This window comes from Tiliqua scincoides, chromosome 4 (genome assembly GCF_035046505.1).
Source record: "Tiliqua scincoides isolate rTilSci1 chromosome 4, rTilSci1.hap2, whole genome shotgun sequence".
Classification (NCBI taxonomy): domain Eukaryota; kingdom Metazoa; phylum Chordata; class Lepidosauria; order Squamata; family Scincidae; genus Tiliqua; species Tiliqua scincoides.
The window spans coordinates 196,601,097-196,623,426 of record NC_089824.1 but is presented as its reverse complement, the minus strand read 5'-3'; the positions used below and the strand labels follow the sequence as shown (position 1 = coordinate 196,623,426).

General features: G+C 43.5%; 1 protein-coding gene across 1 annotated transcript; it reads right to left on the bottom strand.

Moving 5' to 3' along the window:
* Positions 1-257: 257 nt before the first annotated feature.
* Positions 258-18,555, bottom strand: ACTR5 (actin related protein 5). The gene is made up of 9 exons (XM_066624885.1): positions 18,172-18,555; positions 15,177-15,406; positions 12,077-12,246; positions 9,493-9,710; positions 8,984-9,166; positions 4,755-4,877; positions 3,439-3,578; positions 2,786-2,918; positions 258-2,367 (listed from the first exon to the last, which is right to left on the bottom strand). The coding sequence occupies exons 1-9, from the start codon at positions 18,553-18,555 to the stop codon at positions 2,110-2,112; spliced, it is 1,839 nt and encodes a 612-aa protein (XP_066480982.1). The 3' UTR covers positions 258-2,109.
* Between the last annotated feature and the right edge of the window lie 3,775 nt (positions 18,556-22,330).

Below are 22,330 nucleotides of genomic sequence, written 5' to 3'. Positions count from 1 at the left end.
AATACCATATCAGTGGTGGACCTGTTGGCTCAGAATCCGCACTGTGATTCTGGATAAACGCTCTCTGCAAGTACCTGGAGCCTCTTTAGTGCAACTCGGGCAAACAACTTTCCTACAACGCTAAGGAGAGAGATGCCACGGTAGTTATTGCAGTCACCCCTGTCGCCTTTGTTCTTGTACAGCGTGATGATGTTTGCATCCCTCATGTCTTGAGGTACTCCACCTTCTCTCCAGCAGAGACAGAGGATTTCATGCAGCTCAGTGACGATGATCTCTTTGCAGCACTTTAGGACTTCAGCAGGGATGCTGTCTTTTCCAAGTGCCTTGCCAAAGGCAAGGGAGTCCACGGCCACGTGAAGTTCTTTTAGGGTTGGTTCACTGTCAAGCTCCTCCAACTCAATGTTGTTCAGCGCTTCTTCGGTGACTACATTTTCTCTGGAATGTAGTATCCACAGATGTAGTATCACTACAGAGAAGGCTCTTCCCCTTGTTGCCAGTAGTCACGCCTCAGAGGCTGGCAGCACTCACAGGATGCACCTCCTCCACCAATGACTTTGGGGAGGGGGCTTATTATATGGAGTCTCTCTCAAATTACATATAATTTTTTACAGTGACACTACATCTATGAAACTCCCTTCTCATTGAATTAAGAATTGAACTCCCTTCCTATTAGCCTTCCCACGAGGTCTTTCCATTTAGGATCACTTTTGCTCTCTAAAAATCATTGTTTTAATATACTTGCACACAAACTGAAAGAGTGAAGTATCTCTGCTTCCTTCTCCACCTGTATGAATGAAAAAAACTTGAAAAATACAACTTGCTCCATCTTTATGAAAATTTGGTATGCCCCCCAGAGGCCAGATACAATTGCTTTGGGGACTGGATATACTTTGTGGGCCGCCATCCAAAAATCCCTGAAATAGGCAATGTGTAAGAATGCAGGCACCAACATATTCTTGAGTTTCTACAGCTTCAGGAGATATGAGAACTCTTAGATCAATTTGTGACAGACAGATGTTCTGCCTTCAGTTAGGCAGTACTACAGTAATTGACTGTTGGAAATTAGAACATAAATTGGGCTAATTAATTTGCCTATTTTTTCCTGTGGCCTTATGGACTATAGTGTTCCCTAAATACACCACTATGGTTCTGATTAACAGAGGTGATGTTCAAGTGTACAGGGACATTCATTCAGAAGAGAAGCTACATGGCAGTATGGCAAACTCACACAATGGTTGTTTAATGCAAGCAAGAGTGAATGAACAAGGGGTTGTTCTCTTGCAATGCTGGGGATCGCTAGGCATAGGAAGTAGTGTTCAATTGGTAATGTGATACTATTGTAGGAAGCCTGGAAAATGAATAACAAATGCCTCTAAATATATCAGCAACCACTCTCAGCCGTGCTTGTTCAATATATATTTTATAAATCTATGCCACAGAAAGTAATAGTTTCTAGTTATCACAGCTATTGGCATTAGGACACAACTTCTGTCCTTAAAATATAGATTGTCTCATAACTAGAAGAAAGAGAAGAAAAAGTTCCTAAGCAGCTTAAAAAGAAAATTAAATAGGGAATTTGAATACAAAACCCCTGCAGTCCCTGTCTCAAGGAAGAGTTATTCTTTTTCAAGATTCATTTTCCTTTGGCTGAAAGCGCCCTCTTCTGGACTAATGCTGCTACTCTGGAATGTTAGGGAACCAAGTCTGAGACCGAAAACCATGGAAAAACTGAACACCTTTATTTACATTGCTATTAATATAAAACGCACAGTGTGTTAGCCTCAACGAGGCCAAAAAGCATTTTCTCTGGAATATTTTGTTCACTCTCTTTACACCTAGAACCTGTCACTCTTATGGCAACAGTGAAGATGGTGCACTCAAGATTTCTTACTGTAGAGATCAAAAAACATTAGCTGCTTTTTAAAGTGTATAATATACCTTGACTCACCACCACCTAAGAAGCCAAAAATTCCAAGAGGTGCTAGATTCAACCGGAAATGCTAGACACAAACTCGCATCCAGTTCTGAAAAGATGGTAGCTGTGCTGTTGCCTCAGAAAGGAGTCTCCTGAAACTTATTCAAGTTGCATACAACATCCCAGTTCACATACTATGCCTGTTCAGAGGCACCGTTTGGGGCAGTCCCCAATGTTTTACTGGATGTTGGAGCTTCAGCAGTCCGCGGTGCCTGCTTTGGGAGACGAATGGGTACATAGACGTTGGAAGCACAGTGTTCCTTAAGGTACTCTCCACCTTTTTCTTCATAATCTTTCCTGGTAATCCAGCCTTCTTCTCGGTTCATATACTCCAGGGCCCAAGTCCGAGCTCCATGCCATGCATCTAAAACAGGATTGGAAGCAAGACGCACCTGCATGGTACAAAAAAACAGAACCAGAATGGTAACATATGAGCAAAGCTGTATATATGACTGTATATGGTGCAGTCATATGAAGATCCATATTGCCTTGTATTTGGATTGTTTACATGAATATTATTTGTAAACCACCTGGATGCTGATGTGAGAAGACGTGTGTTTTTAAATTTCAAAACAAGCTTATCCTATCTTTGTCATTCCAGTGTGGACTGTCTATAGAAAAATCTCAGTGTGGTCCATCGCAACTACAAAGCATTCTATAGTTCTACAACTTGTTGCCAACATGTAGCATAATTTAGAAGTATATAAAATCAAATACATCATATAAAGGGCTATTAATTATGGCGTTTTGGCACAGTATGCCAAGCATTGATCACATGCAGCCAATGCACTGCCAAAGCAGATATCACACCTGAAAGGATGACTGGAATGGCCTCATTTCTAGCAGTTCCTTCTGAATTCTGGCTTTCATTCCAGGATACATCATGTTTCCCCCAGTAAGGAAGACATTCTGGACCAGCTTTTCCTGCTGCTCTTTAGGATACCTGAAGAAACAATAAATAAATAAAACTGCTGTTATAGAAATGAAGTGTTGTAAAAGCACTCGTATAAACACAGATTCCTGAGGTTTGTCTACATAAGAGGATCAGGGATTTTGTTAATCTACAATAACCTCTTGCCTGTAACAACTATAGTAAAAGCAGGGGTAGACAGGCTTAAACTGTTCCAAGGATGGATTCCCTAGTACAAGTGCATACAGTATTTTTTTTTTTTAAGTTCAGATTATGGAGTTTCACAAAACCTTTCTTTACCAAAAAGAGAGAACCTTTTTTCTAATCTATTGCCTGTTCATTATGTTAGGCATACTTTTTTCAGCAGTTATGGAACCAAGGTTCTTATGTCCAGCAGACACATATTCCAAGAGAAGTCGGGGGGGGGGGGAGTGTTTACAGCAGGCTTTGACAGGACTGAAGAGGTTGAAAAGATTGAAGATATCTATCACTTTACTAAACCATCACTTTAAAGCAGTGTTAGCATGAGGGGTTCAGCACTCCATGAACTAACCTCTCCAGGACAAACTCCATGGTTTCTGCTAATCCAGCCTGCTCTTCTCCTATCAAGAATGGCTGGAAGATTATTTCAGGTACTCGGATTCTTTCTGTGCCAAGAAAGAGCTGGTGATACTCTGCCAAGTTAAACACTGGCTGTAAAAAAATTAGATTCAGAACAGAATTCAGAATTAGATTTAGAGCCATGGTGCTCAAAATGCTGACCGCTGCACACCAGGAATGCATTCCCCTGGCATGGCTAGCACTTTTGGTTCCAGAATGCTGTGCGACTGCTAATCCTGAGATTGGGACGACGCGATGCTCTGGCCCATTGTGTCTCTGGTGCAATGCCCCAGTGGGCACTGTGCCCCGATTTCCGCGATAAGCCAGAGTGTTGCATTGTCCCAATCTCAGAAATGGCAGTTGTGCGGCACTCCAGAACCAAACATTCCAGTCACAGAAGGGAAGGATTCAGCTGAACGCTGGATTTGGCCTCCAGGCCAGGGTTCATCCAGACCTGCTTTAGAGTAGAGCACTGTTTGGCAACTCTAAAAAAATAGTTACATTCACTGCAAATATACATGAATCACTGTCAGAACATCTATTCTATGCCACCATCTGAAAAGATGCTTCATGTTTTCATCTGCTGGGGAGATACAATCTCTTTCAGGTATGATCAAAGCAACAACAGGTACTTCTGGAGAAACCTTTTCCTCACTATAAATGTCTGGGGGTGGGATTGTGCACCCCTTTCAGAACCAGTCAAGCATCGATTGTTTCAGTTGTAATAGCTAATGACACTTTTATGGACAGAGGCAGCTCTGAATGGCAGAAGCTAAAAGCAAACACTAGGTTGACCTTGTTATGACCTAAAAGGGCAATCTTACGTTCTTAAAATGATCCACATAGCCATTTCCAAGCTCAATCCTGTGCATTGACTCAGAAGTAAGAAGACTCTTTTACTCAGAAATAAGTCTAGTGCAATAAGATTTACTCCCATGTGTGCACAGGGCGGCAGTCTTAGATTAGACTCAGTAGGATTTAAGCAACCTATGCCTTAAAAATGTTTCATAGTTTCTAGCCTTCTTAATGCAAGCAGTAGCCTTGCAATACAATTTACAGGGCCTGTATCTATCACTTAACAGATAGAAAACTAGCCACAGAAAAGGCATGCCTTCAAAGACCACTCAGTAAGCCCAGCCCCAAGGAATTTTTTGCTTAGGACTCCCAAGGTCATGTCCAAAATGACTGGTAGAGTGCTATAGATTTCAGAAGTTAGTTTATATGGCCATTTCTGTGGAATTCAGAGGGAGAAAGAGAATAAAGACAAACCTGTACTGTCGTAACTGGCTTTTCAACCTCAGGTTGCTCCTCAGCAAATAAAGGCTCAAATTCATTCATGCTTTCTACATCTTCCATGGATTGTTCACTGCTCAGTGGGTCCAGATCAGGAGTCTTGGAAAGGAATGAGACCACAGGCTATTCCCCTAAACCGCAAAACCACACAAGCTACCATGCATATGCCAAAGTCTAAAAACAGCTGTTAGTATGGTAAACAATTATTTTCTGCTGGCTGAATTTCATTCATGCAATATTCCGTTCTGGGAAAAACCTAATATTTTAAATGCAGGCCTAATGGTTTGTGCAGGAGTAAAAGCCACTGAGTTTTATGAGGCTGTACCCCTAGCAAATGTGCTTAGGTCTACAACCATAGTGAACAAGATAAGGATCAAAACCACGTGTTTACATATTTACAATCACACCAATATATCACCTCAAGCTATTCATCTACTTAAAAGAATGACCATTCTTCATGGATGAAAAAAGAAGAAAAAGTTTGAGTATCATGTAAGTAGTTAACCTAGATTTTCAAGATGGCTCAAACTCAGTACCTTTACTGACTTGCCAACCAGTCTGTCAATTATTTTATTCTGTCCTCCAATTCTGGAAAACAAATATTTGCTGGCTAAATAAATGTGTGAATTTTGGAAAATTGCTACTTTCAGGCGGAAATCTACAATCCAATGTAAAGGAAGGCATTATGCCCCAAAGAGCCTCAAAGACCAGGCTACCAAAATGAAGCACAGCTCACTGTTGGCTAAAAATGTCATCACAAAATATTATTTATTGAGTGCTGTCTGGAGCCTTCTTTACTTAGATCTATAATACTGGGCAATTTGGGTTTGGAAATTTTGCAACAAGAAATTACTCTTCTCAGAGGTAAACTAATTATGCTATTTTTAATGCAGCAAACATACTAAAAGCTTATACAACTAGAGGCTTACGTAAGGATAAAGATTAAATATTCCTCTGCATGCAAGTAAAAATACGTCCTGAAAAACTCTTGAGACTGACTGTTTTCAGTTCATGGTCCTTCACCCTAAAGCAAAAAGCATACACACTTCAAAGAAATGCTCACTGGAACAAACCTATGTTCTGCTGATATGAAAAGGCAGTTCAGCTACTACAAAAACTGACATGCTACGCCTAACGACATCAGACTGTCCATAGACAGGATAATTATGGGTAGGCATTATTCTATTTTCTACAGAGATGCTCATAAATGACATTAATATACAGTTTTAATTAATCTTGATCGCTTAGGTTTAGCACACGTTATCTCAGTGTCATACCAGATGTATCTCAAGTTCAGTAACAATGACATTTCAATGACCAAAGCATCACATAGTTGCCTCCTCAAGGTATACATGGAACATGAGCGTAACTACATTCTTTGCATCTCTCCACTACACAGTCAGTCTTGAAACACTACTGCTCCCTAATCCTATAATCTGTTTTTTCCCCCAGGTGTTTCTGACACTAATTTTGGAAGCGTCCAGGAAGATGTCATATCAGCGAGGAGCCAGACAAGAATCTTTGCACACTTGCTGTAAAGGGCAAGGAAGCTTCCTTCCGTAAATGGAAGTCTTGCCCTAATGAGGAGAATAAAAAGGAACATAAACTGTGGCAAAAGAAATGTAAGAAGGTGATATGGGAGGCCAAGCGAGACTATGAGAACACATGGCCAGCAACATTAAGGGGAATAATAAAAGCTTCTTCAAATATGTTAGAAGCAGGAAACCCGCCAGAGAAGTGGTTGGCCCTCTGGATGGTGAGGGAGGGAAAGGGGAGATAAAAGGAAACTTAGAGATGGCAGAGAAATTAAATGAGTTCTTTGCATCTGTCTTCATGGCAGAAGACCTCGGGCAGATACCGCTGCCCGAACGGCCCCTCCTGACCAAGGAATTAAGTCAGATAGAGGTTAAAAGAGAAGATGTTTCAGACCTCATTGATAAATTAAAGATCAATAAGTCACCGGACCCTGATGGCATCCACACTAGAGTTATTAAGGAATTGAAGAATGAAGTTGCTGATCTCTTGACTAAAATATGCAACTTGTCCCTCAAAATGGCCATGGTGCCAGAGGATTGGAGGATAGCAAATGTCACGCCTATCTTTAAAAAGGGAAAGAGGGGGGACCCAGGAAACTATAGGCCAGTCAGCCTAACATCCATACCGGGTAAGATGGTGGAATGCCTCATCAAAGATAGGATCTCAAAACACATAGACGAACAGGCCTTGCTGAGGGAGAGTCAGCATGGCTTCTGTAAGGGTAAGTCTTGCCTCACGAACCTTATAGAATTCTTTGAAAAGGTCAACAGGCATGTGGATGCGGGAGAACCCATGGACATTATATATCTGGACTTTCAGAAGGCGTTTGACACGGTCCCTCACGAAAGGCTACTGAAAAAGCTCCACAGTCAGGGATTTAGAGGACAGGTCCTCTCATGGATTGAGAACTGGTTGAAGACCAGGAAACAGAGAGTGGGTGTCAATGGGCAATTTTCACAATGGAGAGAAGTGAAAAGCGGTGTGCCCCAAGGATCTGTCCTGGGACCGGTGCTTTTCAACCTCTTCATAAATGACCTGGAGACAGGGTTGAGCAGTGAGGTTGCAAAGTTTGTGGACGACACCAAACTTTTCCGAGTGGTGAAGACCAGAAGTGATTGTGAGGAGCTCCAGAAGGATCTCTCCAGACTGGCAGAATGGGCAACAAAATGGCAGATGCGCTTCAATGTCAGTAAGTGTAAAGTCATGCACATTGGAGCAAAAAATCAAAACTTCACATATAGGCTGATGGGTTCTGAGCTGTCTGTAAAAGATCAGGAAAGAGATCTTGGGGTTGTGGTGGACAGGTTGATGAAAGTGTCCACCCAATGTGCGGCAGCAGTAAAGAAGGCCAGTTCTATGCTTGGGATAATTAGAAAAGGTATTGAGAACAAAACAGCTAATATTATAATGCTGTTGTACAAATCGAAGGTAAGGCCACACCTGGAGTATTGTGTTCAGTTCTGGTCGCCGCATCTCAAAAAAGACATAGTGGAAATGGAAAAAGTGCAAAAGAGAGCAACTACGATGATTACTGGGCTGGGGCACCTTTCTTATGAGAAAGGCTACAGCGTTTGGGTCTCTTCAGCCTAGAAAAGAGACGCCTGAGGGGGGACATGATTGAGACATACAAAATTATGCATGAGAAGGATAAAGTGGATAGAGAGATGCTTTTTAAACTCTCACATAACACCAGAACCAGGGGACATCCACTAAAATTGAGTGTTGGGGGGGTTAGTACAGACAAAAGAAAATATTTCTTTACTCAGATTATGTCAGTAAACCTCCAATATTATGTCAGAATGCCAGATGCAAGGGAGGGCACCAGGATGAGGTCTCTTGTTATCTGGTGTGCTCCCTGGGGCATTTGGTATGCCACTGTGAGATACAGGAAGCTGGACTAGATGGGCCTATGGCCTGATCCAGTGGGGCTGTTCTTATGTTCTTACTCAGCGTGTGGTTGGTCCGTGAAACTCCTTGCCACAGGATGTGGCGATGGCGTCTGGCCTGGATGCCTTTAAAAGGGGATTGGACAAGTTTCTGGAGGAAAAATCCATTATGGGTTACAAGCCATGATGTGCATGTGCAACCTCCTGATTTTAGAAATGGGCTATGTCAGAATGCCAGATGCAAGGGAGGGCACCAGGATGCAGGTCTCTTGTTATCTGGTGTGCTCCCTGGGGCATTTGGTGGGCCGCTGTGAGATACAGGAAGCTGGACTAGATGGGCCTATGGCCTGATCCAGTGGGGTTGTTCTTAGGTAACCTGACAAGCTTCATTGTTCATCCTTAGACTCAAACAATTTGTATGTATAAACTCTCAACCTCCATCAGGTTGCAGTGTATCTCTTAAAGAGTATTCAAATTGAGCTACTGCTCACTTTTGTGCAAGACATTTTTTGCAAGGGTTCAAAGTGCAGAATGAATATTAATTATGTTTATGTTCCTAAAAAATAAAAAGGTGCTTTCAGGAGATTAGAAGCACAAAAGTAGTTTCTATAGAATGTTTTCATTTCTTTGCTGGAAACAGAATAGAATGGAGAGAAGTGGGGGAATGTTATAAGAGGAGACAGCAGCAGGTAAGTCTGCCCAGAGTTATAGCACAGTCAAACCTTAGAATTGTTTTGCATAGACTTGTGTATTAACAGAATGTAACTCAACTCATTATGTTACCTCTGGCTTGCTATCCACCACATCCACTTCAACACTGGCTTCTGCCTGTAGGATTTTCTGCTTGGTTTGCTCAACAGCTATACTCAGCTTGTGGATATAAGACTGAAGTTCTTCAGCAGAGTCCATGTTCAGTTCCATCAAAGCTTTGTGAAACTGATCCATTTGACCATCTTCCAGCAGTTCCTGCTCACAAACATGACAAATTTTTATCATCAATGCTGGAAATTAAACAGTTACTGGCCTTCACTGTTGCACTTCCTATTGATTGCAATTAGATTAGCAGGAATACTGCAGAAAATCACACCTGGCATATAGCAGAATTCAAAAAGAAACTGACAAATATGAATATATGTTGTCATTTGCTGACAATCAAGTGATATCTGCAGCTTCCTCAGCTGTGTGATACCAAGTGATGTTATGAGACTATTTATTTCTGCTGGAATAGTCTTTGTTCAAGCTACTCATTCCTTTTCCTATTTCCCCAAAGACAAAATGGCAAGTAAGATTACCTGAACGTAAAGCAGCCTGTCCAGCCTTTCTTGATCAAGCTGTAGCTTTTCCTCTCGCCGACGGGCATTAAGTTCCTGGAGCCGACGGAGCTGCTGCTGCCGCCTCTCCTGCTTCTCTTCAGATGTGAGGGTGCTCCCCAGGAGCTTGTTCGAAAAGGGCAGCTGCATCTTATGCACATTATTCTCATAATACTCAGGGGAGCGCCACTTCTCCATCTCTAAGCACAACAAACAGTTTTGTCAGGTACAGCCAAAACCTTCTGTGTAAATTCCTTTAAAAATGTACATGCTTCTGGAAATTAAGGGGAAACATTCTAGATGAGTATGCACATAAGCCCTTTTGTCCAATATTCTTTCTTTTATTTTCCAATGAGGTAGGCTTTGCCTAATGCACCCACTTAAAATCTTCTCTCACGTTCCTTGCACCAAGACACAGGATACATGAAAAGAAACGGGGGGAGGGAGGTTGCCCAAGACACTTAATTCAAGGGGAGTAACTTCCATAGTTACCACAACAAACTGCCCAAAGGCAAATTGCAGACAGTAGGTTTGAAAAAGGTCATGGTGGGATCCACATGAAACAAGATCACATAGGGACTGGCATAATTCAGAAAAAATGTTGTGAGAGTGACAAGTTCAAGTTCTGACTATATGATGGACTTTAAAACAAACACACGTGCATACAACTTCCCCAAGGACTCTACCATGCAGCAATTCAGGAAGAAGACAAACAAACATGATAGATGCATTCATAATCTGAATTCATGCCTCAATACTTTCAAAAACGTACTCAAAAGCACAATATGACCAAAATGTCAGGAAAGCATAATCCCTTGAATGGCAAAAGTGAGAAATGGAAGTTCAGCCTGTTCTTGACATGGTAGCACTCCTTCTGAAAGATAAACTGTGCACCATGCAGGTGCTGCTGGACCCAGTCCTGCTTGGGGGGTGGGGGTGGCAGATGGTAGAGCAGCCAGGAACACATTTTCCCAGGTGTGACTGGTCTGTCAGATACAGTTATTCTTCAAGAAAACAGATCTGGCCACAGTTCCCCATGCCTGGGTCACAGATCACTTGGATTATACATAGGGCTTCCCTGAACAGTATTTGAAACTACAACTATTCAGAATGCTGCAGCTAAATTGCTTATGGAAGCCATGTGGGGAGGGGGGAGAGGAAGAGAGCATATTACTTCCATTCGGAGGAACTACAATGGCCATATCTGTGAGGGTGCTGTTCTGAAACCCCCTGCAGTTAAGTGAAACTGCAGATATGGGCGAAGGCTCCCCCTTACCCTCTGAAGTTGAGGAAGCTCTGTTTTCTTCACCTCTGGAGGATCGTGAATCCAGCAGAGTACTCACTCGTGGATTCCTGTGAAACCAGAAGTTGCTTTTTTTTAACCTTAAGGCTCAGTCTGAGCCTGCGGTCTCTATTGAGTTCAGCGGACCCTCCAGTGGCATGGACAGTAGGGGGGTCCATGGACCTGACCTTCGGATAAGTGAATCTACAGATATGGGGACCCCTTGTATAAAACTACCCATTCTCTGAAATCTTCAAAAGGAGGCTCACATTGTGTTCCATCACTGGGCAAATTCAATTTGCATGGGGCAGAGCCTTCTTCAGCATAGTTCCCCAGATGTGGAGGGAGACCCACTCCTGTTACAAAGGCATTCATTCTGCCAAACTTTTGAATTTGTGAGCTGTTATGTACCTGCTGCTACCAAGGCTTTTTAAAAAAAAATTATATATATGACATTTTAAACTACTGAAGATGATTTAATAGAAAATAATTTTGATACTTTTTTCTGCCATCTCTGAACTATACAACAAAAGGCAAGATAGAAATAAAAAACAAACCAATGAAGCTGCCTTCCTCCGAGTTAGACTATCTAAGGTTAGTTTTGTCAACCCTGCAGCTGAATGGGAGGGGACTTTACCACCTCTGCTGGTTTAAGCAGTTTTAAGTGGAGACACTTGCAGCTAAAGCTGGGACCTACCACATTGCTAAGTCACAGCCACTTGCCTGAAATAAAAGTGGATTATGAAAAAGGTTCATAGCACTGAATTATATTATAGCATATTATACAAACAGGAAAACACATTTTAATACAATATGATAGTCTCTGTACAATACGATTACTTTTAAATTGTTGGGTTCTTTTTTTGAAGAGTAAAGAAATATTGTCAATGGCTTCCATCTTAATTTTATCCCTAAATTTTCTTTTGTGGACACTGACTTGTATCCTAAGTTATCCTTCCATTTGCAGAAGGGGGCTTGCGCACATAAAAGTGGATAACACAAGGTTCTTGGGCACATAAATCCAAATGGAATTTCTCTGGACTCTCAGGATCTCATTATCACTGAATACTTCTACATGCAGTACAGTACAAAATGCCACCTTATTTTCACATGTGCTCCTAGGGTTCAACCCATTGTGTAGAAAATGAATTAGTGCAGAAGACAACACTTCTGGGACTGCCAGAACTATAGGGAAGCACACAGCTCTGACAAACGAATGGGGCATGAATGTAAGTATAAAACTTAAATAGAAACTGCATGACAGACATTGACAGCAACACTTACCTTCCTTATAATCTTCTGCAATGTAGCTGTGCTCATGTAGTATTTCCTCCACACGGCTAAGAGTCATGGCAGCAAAATGCCCAGGGTATTTCAGCTGCAGGAGACGCTGAAGGTACATAGTGGCCTGGCAGCCTCCAAGATTTATACGCTTACAGTTTCTTGCATCCAACCTGTCAACCCACAAAAACGAAAGGAAAAACTAGTCTCTACATGGCACAGGAACAAATAGTTTAAAAAAAAATAAATACGTTTTTTCCTATCAGTGATCAATAGGAAATATCAATTTTTCATTCAAGTACCAACTTGAGCTTTAAAAAGAATTTTCTGTACCATCTGTAACAGGTGGCCAAACTGAGGCTCTAGAGCAGGGGTGCCCAAACCCAGGCCCTGGGGCCACTTGCGGCCCTTGAGGTCTCTCAATCAGGCCCTCAGGGAGCCCCCAGTCTCCAATGAGTCTCCGGCCCTCCAGAGATTTGTTTGAGCCCACACTGGCCCGACGCAACTGCTCTCAGCGTGAGGGCGACTGTTTGACCACTCGAGTGAGCTGTGGGATGATGGCTCCCTCCACTTCTTGCTGTTTCACGTCTGTAATGCAGTAGTGGCAGCAAAGGAAAGGCCAGCCTTGCTTTGTGCAAGGCCTTTTATAGGCCTTGAGCTATTTCATGACCATCATTCATTCATATAAGTTCATCTTTAATATATTCATTTATGTAAACTTATGTAAATTTATTCAAATTTTAAATGTAAATTAATTTTTTTTTCCCTCGGCCCCTGACAGTGTCAGAGAGATGATGTGGCCCTCCTGCCAAAAATTTTGGACACCCCTGCTCTAGAGCAATGATTTTCAACCTTTTACATCTCATGGCACATTGGCAAGGCACTAAAATGGTCAAGGTACACCATCAGCTTTTTGACAATTGACAAGGCAAAATGTGCTGTCAATGGGGGCTCACATCCCCCAATGGTCCTATTGCTAAATGACCCTCTCCCAAATTCCTGCGGCACACCTGAAGACCATTCGTGGCACACCATTGTGCCACGGCACAATGGTTGAAAATGGCTGCCCTATACTTACACATGCTTGCACAATACAGGAGCTCGGTTTGCAAGGAGCTGAGCTCTTTGCAAGGCAATTAGCAGCTATATGATTTTTGAAAAGCCTCAAAGCAATTAGTTATATGATCATTCCATCACCCATGCTTTCACTGGAGGCTCTGTGGGACCCACCAGAAATCAGGTCCTGACCCACAGTTTGGGAATCACTTGCATTCCCTATCCCAAGAGCAGATGCGATAATACATTACAAATGATGCATTAAAGTACATATTTTGGTCTGTAGACATATAGAATGCATGAACTCTGTAGATATCAGAGCATCATAAAGCCTGAACTGATTGGGGGCAGGAGGGGTTCAGAAGTATGCATTCCATCAGAAATTTCATTGAAAGAGGAATTTGTATCATCCCTGGTAAGTTCCATTTAAGTTTGTGGCATGCATTTCTGAGTAAACATGCACAAGATTCCATCCTGAGTAGAGATGCAAACATTTAACCAGCGGAGCTCAAAATCTTGAACTCTATTTGAACATTTGCTATCATAATCAAGGTGAGCCTTGATGTGTCCACAAAAGTTTGAACCTTTGCAAGGAAATCTAACTTTCACCAAAGTTCATTTGATTCAATCCTTTGCAAGCAGTTGATGCTTGCAAAGACTGGACCTTTTGTGGACACATTCAAACTTTTGAAAGAGATCAAACTGATGATTCACAAAGGCTCAAGCTTTTGCAGACATTCACTTGGAACATGCACAAAAGCACAAGTCAGTTGCAGGTCAACTCCTGGGACCCTCGTGCCTCTCTAATCCTGGGTGCATGTTCTAGGCTAGATCTTCAGTATTGATATTCATAGGAATTTTATTTTTGTGCTTTTCTCCAGAATGCTTTAATACAGTGATTTTCAACCTTTTTTGCCTCATGGCACACTGACAAGGTACTAGAATTGTTAAGGCACACCATCAGTTTTTGGACAATTGACAAGGCACACCTTGCTGTTGGTGGGAGGCTCATATCCCCAATGGTGCTATTAATAAATGACCCTCCACCAAACTCCCGCAGCACACCTAGGGACCACTCGCGGCACACCAGTGTGCCATGGCACAGTGGTTGAAAATGGCTACTATAGAGCTAAATGTGACTCTTTCACATGTAATGTGTGGGTCTCGGAAATATGTTGGCTGAGCTCTTTTGTGCATCAGAATTTTATATAAAAGGTAAATAAGAAATTTTCAAGCTTTATGATTATTTACCAGATATCAGAATCCACTAGATTAAAAAATAAGTTTAATGTTCATGGTGAGTAAGGTTACCCCTGGCAAAAAGGTTCTTTTGAGCAGATGGGTTTTCCTACAGGGACTTGAAATATACCAGGCTCCTCAGGGTAAGGATTCTTCTATAAGCCTATCCTCTCCCAAGGAAGCTAGCTTTCTTTCACTGGTCTTCTGTAGTTAACAAGGTATTTTCTCTCTCTCTCTCTGTGTGTGTGTGTGTGTGTGTGTGTGTGTGTGTGTGTGTGTGTGTGTGTGTCTCACTTCTCACTGCTTCTCCCCATTGCAGTCTGTGTAACAGTAGCTTATGTACACAGTAACCATGTGTACATGTGTCATTTGCCAATATCATAGGTATAGCTCCTGGTTGCCATGCTTTGATTGACCCTTTCCATGCTGTGCCTACGTGGAGGTTTTACCAGCATGCTATCCCATGAATGGTAAATGCAGGAAGTATTACCATTGGTGCTGGGGGAATGGCTAACAGGTGCAACTCTCTGGGGTTTCTGAAGCACTTTGCTTCTCCTACTTTGTGTTGAATTATGTGCAGATTACAGTTAAGCCCAATGTAGCTATGCTGGTGTATTAACTTGAGTATAAGACCACACTGTAAGTAAAAGAGGCATCCAAGAACAACATATCTTTGCATCTTCTCAAGTGAAATTTGATCACTGTGGCCAAAAGCTTTCTCAAAAAAGTAATTAGCTCAATAAAGTTCCTGATGCGTACAACCATGTCTTTATGCCAAGTTGTAACAAATTGTATCTACCCAACTCACCTGCCATCCAAGATTGGCAAAATGTGTGTACACTGATATCCGGAGGACACTATGAGACCACTGCAAGGCCAGTTCTGCTTTTTGTTGTAGTAGAAGCTGTACAAACTGTCCACACCATAAGAAACCTTTGGCACTTGGTAACATTCAAAGAGGAGCTCTGACATCATTTGCCTTGAATAAAGAGGGTTGCAGACAGCTTCAGTTATCACAATTGGATGGTCGACACAGCCCTATGGCAAAGTTGAGAGGGGAAAAATGTTACAGAAAATCTCAGTACTGTTCCTTGTCCAGCTGGTAGCTAGATATTGAAATACACATAGAGTTCTATGTGGACATGACAGAAAAGTTCCATAGATTCTTAGGAGTCCAATGCTATCACATGGGAATCTAAAACATTTTTGCAGCCACAGCATACTTAATTCTGAATTGCATATTAATTCATATGCAAATGAGAAATATTTTCGTTCTTTGTGCCAAGCCTGCATAGCATTAACATGCAGTGCAACACACAGTATGTGTGCCAGAATTGTGAAGCCCTGTCTGATGGATGTAGTGATTTCCCTTTAACAAAGAGTGACTACAGCCAATCACCTCACAGTTATAATGAAACTCATACAAACATAGGACACCACCTTATATAGAGTTTCAGCTTATTGCCATTGGTCCAACAAACTTGGTTTCACACTGAGTGGCTCTTCAGGGCTTCAAGAGGGGTCTTTTCCCAGTCCTACATGGAGATGTCAGGAACTGGATCTATGACCTCCCACATGCAAAGCATGTGCTTTCCCAGAGTTATGGCCTCATCTAATTTCTCTGTCAGGAATTGCCAGGGTTTAACTACCTTAGAAGTTGCATCTCTCTCTCTTTAAAAAGCAATATGAAACTGCCAGACTATACAATCTGACTTAGTATAATGGTCCCTCTTTCCCACTGTTATCTACACTGACTGCCAGCATCTCTCCAAAATCAGTCCATTTTTTCCTAGCCTTACTTACCCAAGAGCCTTTAATACTATTCCAACACTGGGTGCTGCTCCCCTCCCACAGAGGAACTGATCACTTCTGTAAAGGAACTGAAGGTCTCAGATGCTGGAGGTAAGTCACATATCTATTCCCAAAGTATAGTCTTGGTTCAGGCATTTAAGTACACAGAGAACGAACCTGTGGAGAGCGGCTGGTTCCTCAACCTATCTGTATCCCTATCTGTATTTCCTATCTGTATTTCCACATGCTTTATACGCCACATAAAATTATTATTCAAGAATAGCTAATAACAAAATTCACATATTTTGTTTGCACATACAGGTATCTCTAGCCATATTCAGGCTTTCGAGTGAATGTGTTTATTCTAAAAATCACCTTTGACAATGTGCTGCTGTATGCATGCTGACTGCAATGTCTGTTCAGCTCCTGGGATATCCTGAAATGCTTGCTGGCTTATAGTGTTGGCTAACAGCAATTATATATACTATACTGAGTGACATAAAGAAACTGAGGGCCCTATCCTATCCAACTTTCCAGTGCCTATGCAACCGCAATGCAGCCCTGAAGTAAGGGAACAAGCATTCCCATACCTTGAGGCGGCCTCTGTGAATGCCCGCCCCATGGCAGAATGCAGCATATGCCCATTGGCACAGCTGCTGAAAACTGAAAAACTGGATAGGACTGGGCTCTGAGGTGGCAATTCCATATACACTTAATAGGGCGTAAACCCCACAGACTGCAATGGGACTTATTTCTAAGCAAGCATGCATAGGATTGGGTTGTGAGCGACAAATCAGAAATTCCAGCCCCCCCCCCCCCCATATCTCCTCTAACAAAAGGCCCAGATAACCTTAAGAAAGCCCCAAAGGTTTAGGGTTGCCCCTAATTCCTTCAGAAGAATAACAATAGTGTCCAACAGACCTGATGAAAGGATTTTGGGAAGCGCTTTGAATCCTGAAAAGTGCTATAATATAGCACTTCAGCGCTATAGGACTGCACTTTTTAGCACTGGGACCCACTTTTTAGAATGATAATCTATTAGGTTCCATCAGAAGAGATGTCATGGCCAGAAGTGACATCATCCAGCAGGAAAATTTTTAACACTAGCTATATGACAAAAAATCAATCAATCAAGTAAATTAAAAGTTTACAATAGGCATATGTTTAAAAATTAATTTAAAGTAAAGAAGAACCCTCCTAACACTCCCAAGCAGTTGCTGATTTGTTTTTTAAAAATCCCCCAGACATCCCAAAGGCCAAAATCCTATCCACACTTACTCAGGAAGAAACCCCATTGACATCATTGTTAAAAGCATATACACTGCAGCCTCTTAAAAGGACTGATCTGTAATATTTCTCCAAATACAGTCGCATACCATGGTAGCATCAAGTCTAATATATTCAAAATAAAATGAACATTGAAGTGAATGGGGACTCACCTGAAATTAGCTCACAACCCCCCTAGTGGGTCCCACCTCCCAGTTTGAGAAACACTGCACTATGCAGTGCTAAGAGTTGGTAAGCCTGCAGACTCACAGCCCAATCCTATCCACACTTTCCTGGGAGTAAGCCCCACTGAGTCTAATGGGACTTACTTCTGAGTAGACAGGTATAGACTTGGGTTCTAAGGCTACAGTCCTATCCACACTGATCTGGGAGTAAGCCCCATTGACTATAAGGGATCTTACATCTGAGTAGATATGCATAGGCTTGAGCTCCGAGGCTGCCATTGTCTCCACACTTTCCAGGGAGTAAGCCACACTGACTTCAATGAGGTTAACTTCTGAGTAGCCATGCATACATAGGCTTGGGCTCCGAGGCTGCAATCCTATCCACATTTACCTGGGAGTAAGCACCACTGACTACAATGGGATTTACTTCTGAGTGGACCTGCCTAGGCTTGGGCTCTGAGACTGCACGCACTTTCCTGGGAGTAAGCCCCACTGGCTGTAAGGGGCCTTACTACCGAGTAGACCCGCCTAGGCGCGGGCTCCGAGGCCTCCCCGCCCTACCTGCGAGGAGACCCCCAGGCGCTGGAGGCCGTGGTCGAGCAGCAGCTCCTGCAGCTCCATCTGGACGGGCACGTTGCGGTCGAAGGGCGAGCGGAGCAGCCAGCGGAGCGGCTCGGGGCTGCCCAGGTCGTTGCCCACCTGCGTCTCCGGGCCGGCGCCCCCGCGGGCCCCGCGGCTGCGGCCCACCAGCGAGCGGAAGCGGAGCAGCGGCTCGGCGGGCACCGCGGGGTCCGCGCAGGCCCAGCCCAGCCGCAGCTGGAACGAGCCGTTGTCCAGCACCAGCGGCGCCGGCCGCGGCGCGCGCACCGCCGGGCTCGCCTCCAGCGCCGGGTCCGGCTCCCAGCGCGCGTCGCGGAAGGGGAACACCCCGCCGGGCGCCGCCATCGCCGCAGCCCCCGGCCGGAAGCGCGGCCGCGCAGGGCTCCTCCTCCGCCGGAGACAGACCTGCCTCCTGCGGCCCACGAGGCGGCAGCTCGCGCCCTGTGGCGAGGTGTTCCACAGGCTGCTTCACATAAGAAGAGCCCCGCTGGGTCAGGCCAAGGGCCCACCCTGTGGCCCACCGAGACAGCATCCCCACATCCTGTGGCAAGGAGTTCCACAGACTAACATAAGCCTATAAGAAGAGCCCCAAGGGGGCCCATCCTGTCTAGCCTCCCGTATCCCACAGTGGCCCACCGGGTGCCTCAGGGAGCACACAACATGGCACCCCCACAGTCTGTGGCAAGGAGTTCCACAGGCTAATTCACATAAGAACATAAAGAGAGCCCCCCTGGAGCAGGCAAAAAGCCCATCTAGTCCAGCTTCCTGTATCCCACAGTGGCCCACCAGGTGCCTCTGGAAGCACACAGGACAACAAGAGACCTTGCTGTTGTGGCAAGAGTGTTTCTGAGCATGTACAGAGTGCACACTCTCTCTTGATAGGCAGGCATCTCGTCATTAAGATCCTAAGAAGAGCCGCTGGATCAGGCCAAAGGGGGACCATCTAGTCCAGCTTCCTGTGTCTCACAGTGGCCCACCAGATGCCTCATGGAGCACATAAGACAGCAAGAGACCTGCACCCTGGTGCCCTCCCTTGCATCTGGCATTTTGAGGTAGCCAACTTCTAAAGCTTGGAAGCTGTGATGGATCTTTTCCTCCAGAAATCAGTCCAATCCTCTTTTAAAGGCATCTTAGCCAGATGCCACCACCACATCCTGTGGCAAGGAGTTCCACAGGCTAATGACACTCTGAGTAAAGAAATATTTTGTTTTGTTCTTATTCTCCCAACACTCATTTTTAGCAGATGTCCCCTGGTTCTGGTATGGTGTGAGAGGGAAAAGAGCATCTCTATCCACTTTATTCATCCCCTGCATAATGTGGCAGGTGTCAAAGTCTGTGGAACACTCCGCTTTCCTTGCACAGGGCAGGTTTCCATTGGATGTGGGCTGATTGACAGTGTAATCTTATGCAGGTTGACTCCGAAGTAAGTGCCCAATCCTATACATGTCTGCTCAGAAGTCAGTTCCATTATAGCCAATAGGGCTTACTTTCAGGTAAGTGTGGCTAGGGTTGCAGCCTAACAGCCCAATCCTATCCGATTTTCCAGCACCAGTGCAGCCATCCCAATGGGGTGAGCGCTGCATCTTGCAGTGAAACCAGTCACAGAGACCTTTTCAAGGCTGAGGGGTCCTGGGCTTTTCGCAGCCTGGGAGGGGCCTAGGAGAATCACAGATAACTTTGAGGGTAGGTGGCAATTCTGCCCCTTGCAGACAAGTGAATTCTCAGATAGCAAATTTGCACATAAAGAGAACTGACTGTAATAGGACACAGAAGGGAGGCAAAAGAGGGTTTAACAGACAAGTTCAGTGAGTGCTGGACAAAGGCTTGTCCAGTCTGGAGAAAGCCATCTCCCCATAGGAAGCAAACACATAGAGATTCAAAGGGGAGGATCCAAGATATACTCTAGGCAGACACTTGGTAGTGGCTTGGGTGGGTCTGTGCCATTCTTTTGTGCAGTGTTTCTCAAATTGTGGGTTGAGACCCACTAGGTGGATTGCAAGCCAATTTCAGTTGGGTCCCCATTGGTTTCAATATTTTATTTTTAATATATTAGGCTTGACATGCAAACATATGATGGTATGCAACTGCATTTGGGAAAATGTTACAGACCTGTACTTTTAACAAGCTACTATGTATAGTCTTTTAACAATGATAGTCAATGGGACTTACTCCTGGGTAAATGTGGGTAGGATTGCAGCCTAGGATTGTTTATAAATTTCCTGCTTGATGATGTCACTTCCAGTCATGACATCACTTCCTGTGGGTCCTGACAAGTGGGTTTTGGTGCTAAATGTGTGAGAACCTCTGCTTTTGTGTTTGGGAAGGGCTGCATTAACAGATCGAGGAAGTGGTTGGAATCCCAGTCTTCTGGCAATGTTTAATTGGAACATCCTGTTGCCCAAGAGAGCCAGGACACTGCATACACCTATGTTTCAGAGTCCTACATTTACATCTGAATAGGAAAGGTTTCATGGCTGGACGGTGTTTCCTCAAGGGCTGGAAATTCCAAGATAGGGGCCAGTATGTTGCAAGGCAGATATGATAACTCTGGGCAAGGTGGGACCCTTAGGGACATTTCCTTGAGGCTCCTTCAGGTGAACAAAAGGGGGGGGGAAGCTGGAGAGGAAACAAAAGTGGTTCATTTAAATTTTGGTTGGATACTGCTAGCTAGCATCAACTTTGGAACATACAGGTAAGTCTTTTCAGGAGAATAAAGAAGAACGTAAGTCTGGCCTGGGCGCAATGCCACCCTGGCACTTGCCCAGGGCAAGAAATATACGTGTCTGGGACATCCTCCAGTTAATAGGGGGTTATACAGCACAAGCCACAACAGCAACTCAGAGGTGATTGTGTCAGTGGCCCTGGCCTTTTGTCCCTTTCAGAGGTTAACCAAGGCCTCAACAGGATTACCAGCAAGAAAATCCTCCAGAGCTATCAGGAATCTGTCAGGCTTTGAAGGTGGACCATTGTAATGGGTCATCCCCCCCAGCAGTGGTAAGGAGCCCAGGAAGCTAGTTCTGTATTTATGTTTGCTTCCAAATAAGTGTGCTCAGAATTCCAGTCTAAATGAAAATTTGCTGTGAAGAGAGAGAATTGAGAATTACACTGGCACCATATTCTTGAGTGTCAATGCACCATTTAAAGAAAAGAGTTCTGCAAATATTTAGATATAGTGTGACAAATTATATCCCATGGGAATTTTTATGGGACATACAGTGCAATCCAATACAGTGCACAATTACTAAGAAATAAGCCCTATTGTGTTCAGTGCGATTTAATCCCAGGTAGATGTGTATAAGTTTGAAGGCTCATTCACCCTGAATTTCATGGAACTTGCTTCCAAGCAGGCAAGTTTCAGTTTGCAACCTTACAACAGAGTCCTAACCATGCTTACTCAGAAATAAACAAACAGAAATCAAAGAGTCTGATCATGCCTGATGCTGCACAGGATTGGGCTGTTAAGCCTTAAACTCAAACTGATTTGGCAGTAAGACCTGTTTGATTCCATGGGATTTGTTTCCACTTCAATGCTTTTAGGACTGCAGCATTACTATTTGGCCATCAATCATCTATAAAGGAGACTGGGGACCCCCTTTGTTGTTTTTCTGTTAGTTAATTGATTCTAATTACAACTTCAGGAGGCGCCATTATAACAGGTGTATTTCAGTTTCTCCAATTATCCTCCATCTAATCCTCTATGTTCCTTCCTTAATGGGATAGCAGCCTTATTTTAAATCAGCTCTGTTGGAATGACAGTGTAGCTGCTTTGAGATTCATGCTGTGATGTAATAAGTGAGTGCAGTTATCAAAGGTGTTTATTGTAGCCTACTAAGCATATAGGAAAGTGCACAATCAGATTAGGTTGGTTTTGAAGTAGCAATGAAGTACCCCCTGGTTCCTTTAATCAATGACCTCACATTTCCTTTCCTTTCCTTTTGGGTTTGTTTGCCTTTTGGGATATTATTGATCCTGATTATTTTCTGGCTTCAGTATCTACTTAGAGAAGGTAAGTCTTCCTTCCAGATAGTTAAGACTTTAAGTATTAGCTTTCCTTTAAAGCATTGTGATGTAAAACTACTCATATTTTTAGTTTAATGCTGTTGCCTTGCAGACATTAAAT

Bases quoted from the DNA above. Each gene is read 5' to 3' on its own strand.
- ACTR5 (XM_066624885.1), bottom strand. From the start codon at position 18,555: ATGGCGGCGCCCGGCGGGGTGTTCCCCTTCCGCGACGCGCGCTGGGAG. The intron at 3,579-4,754 runs GTTTGTCTTTAT...ATTTTTTTACAG, and splicing joins AGCCAGTTACGACAGTACAG to CCAGTGTTTAACTTGGCAGA. The intron at 2,919-3,438 runs GTTAGTTCATGG...TTGTTTCTTCAG, and splicing joins ATGGAGTTTGTCCTGGAGAG to GTATCCTAAAGAGCAGCAGG.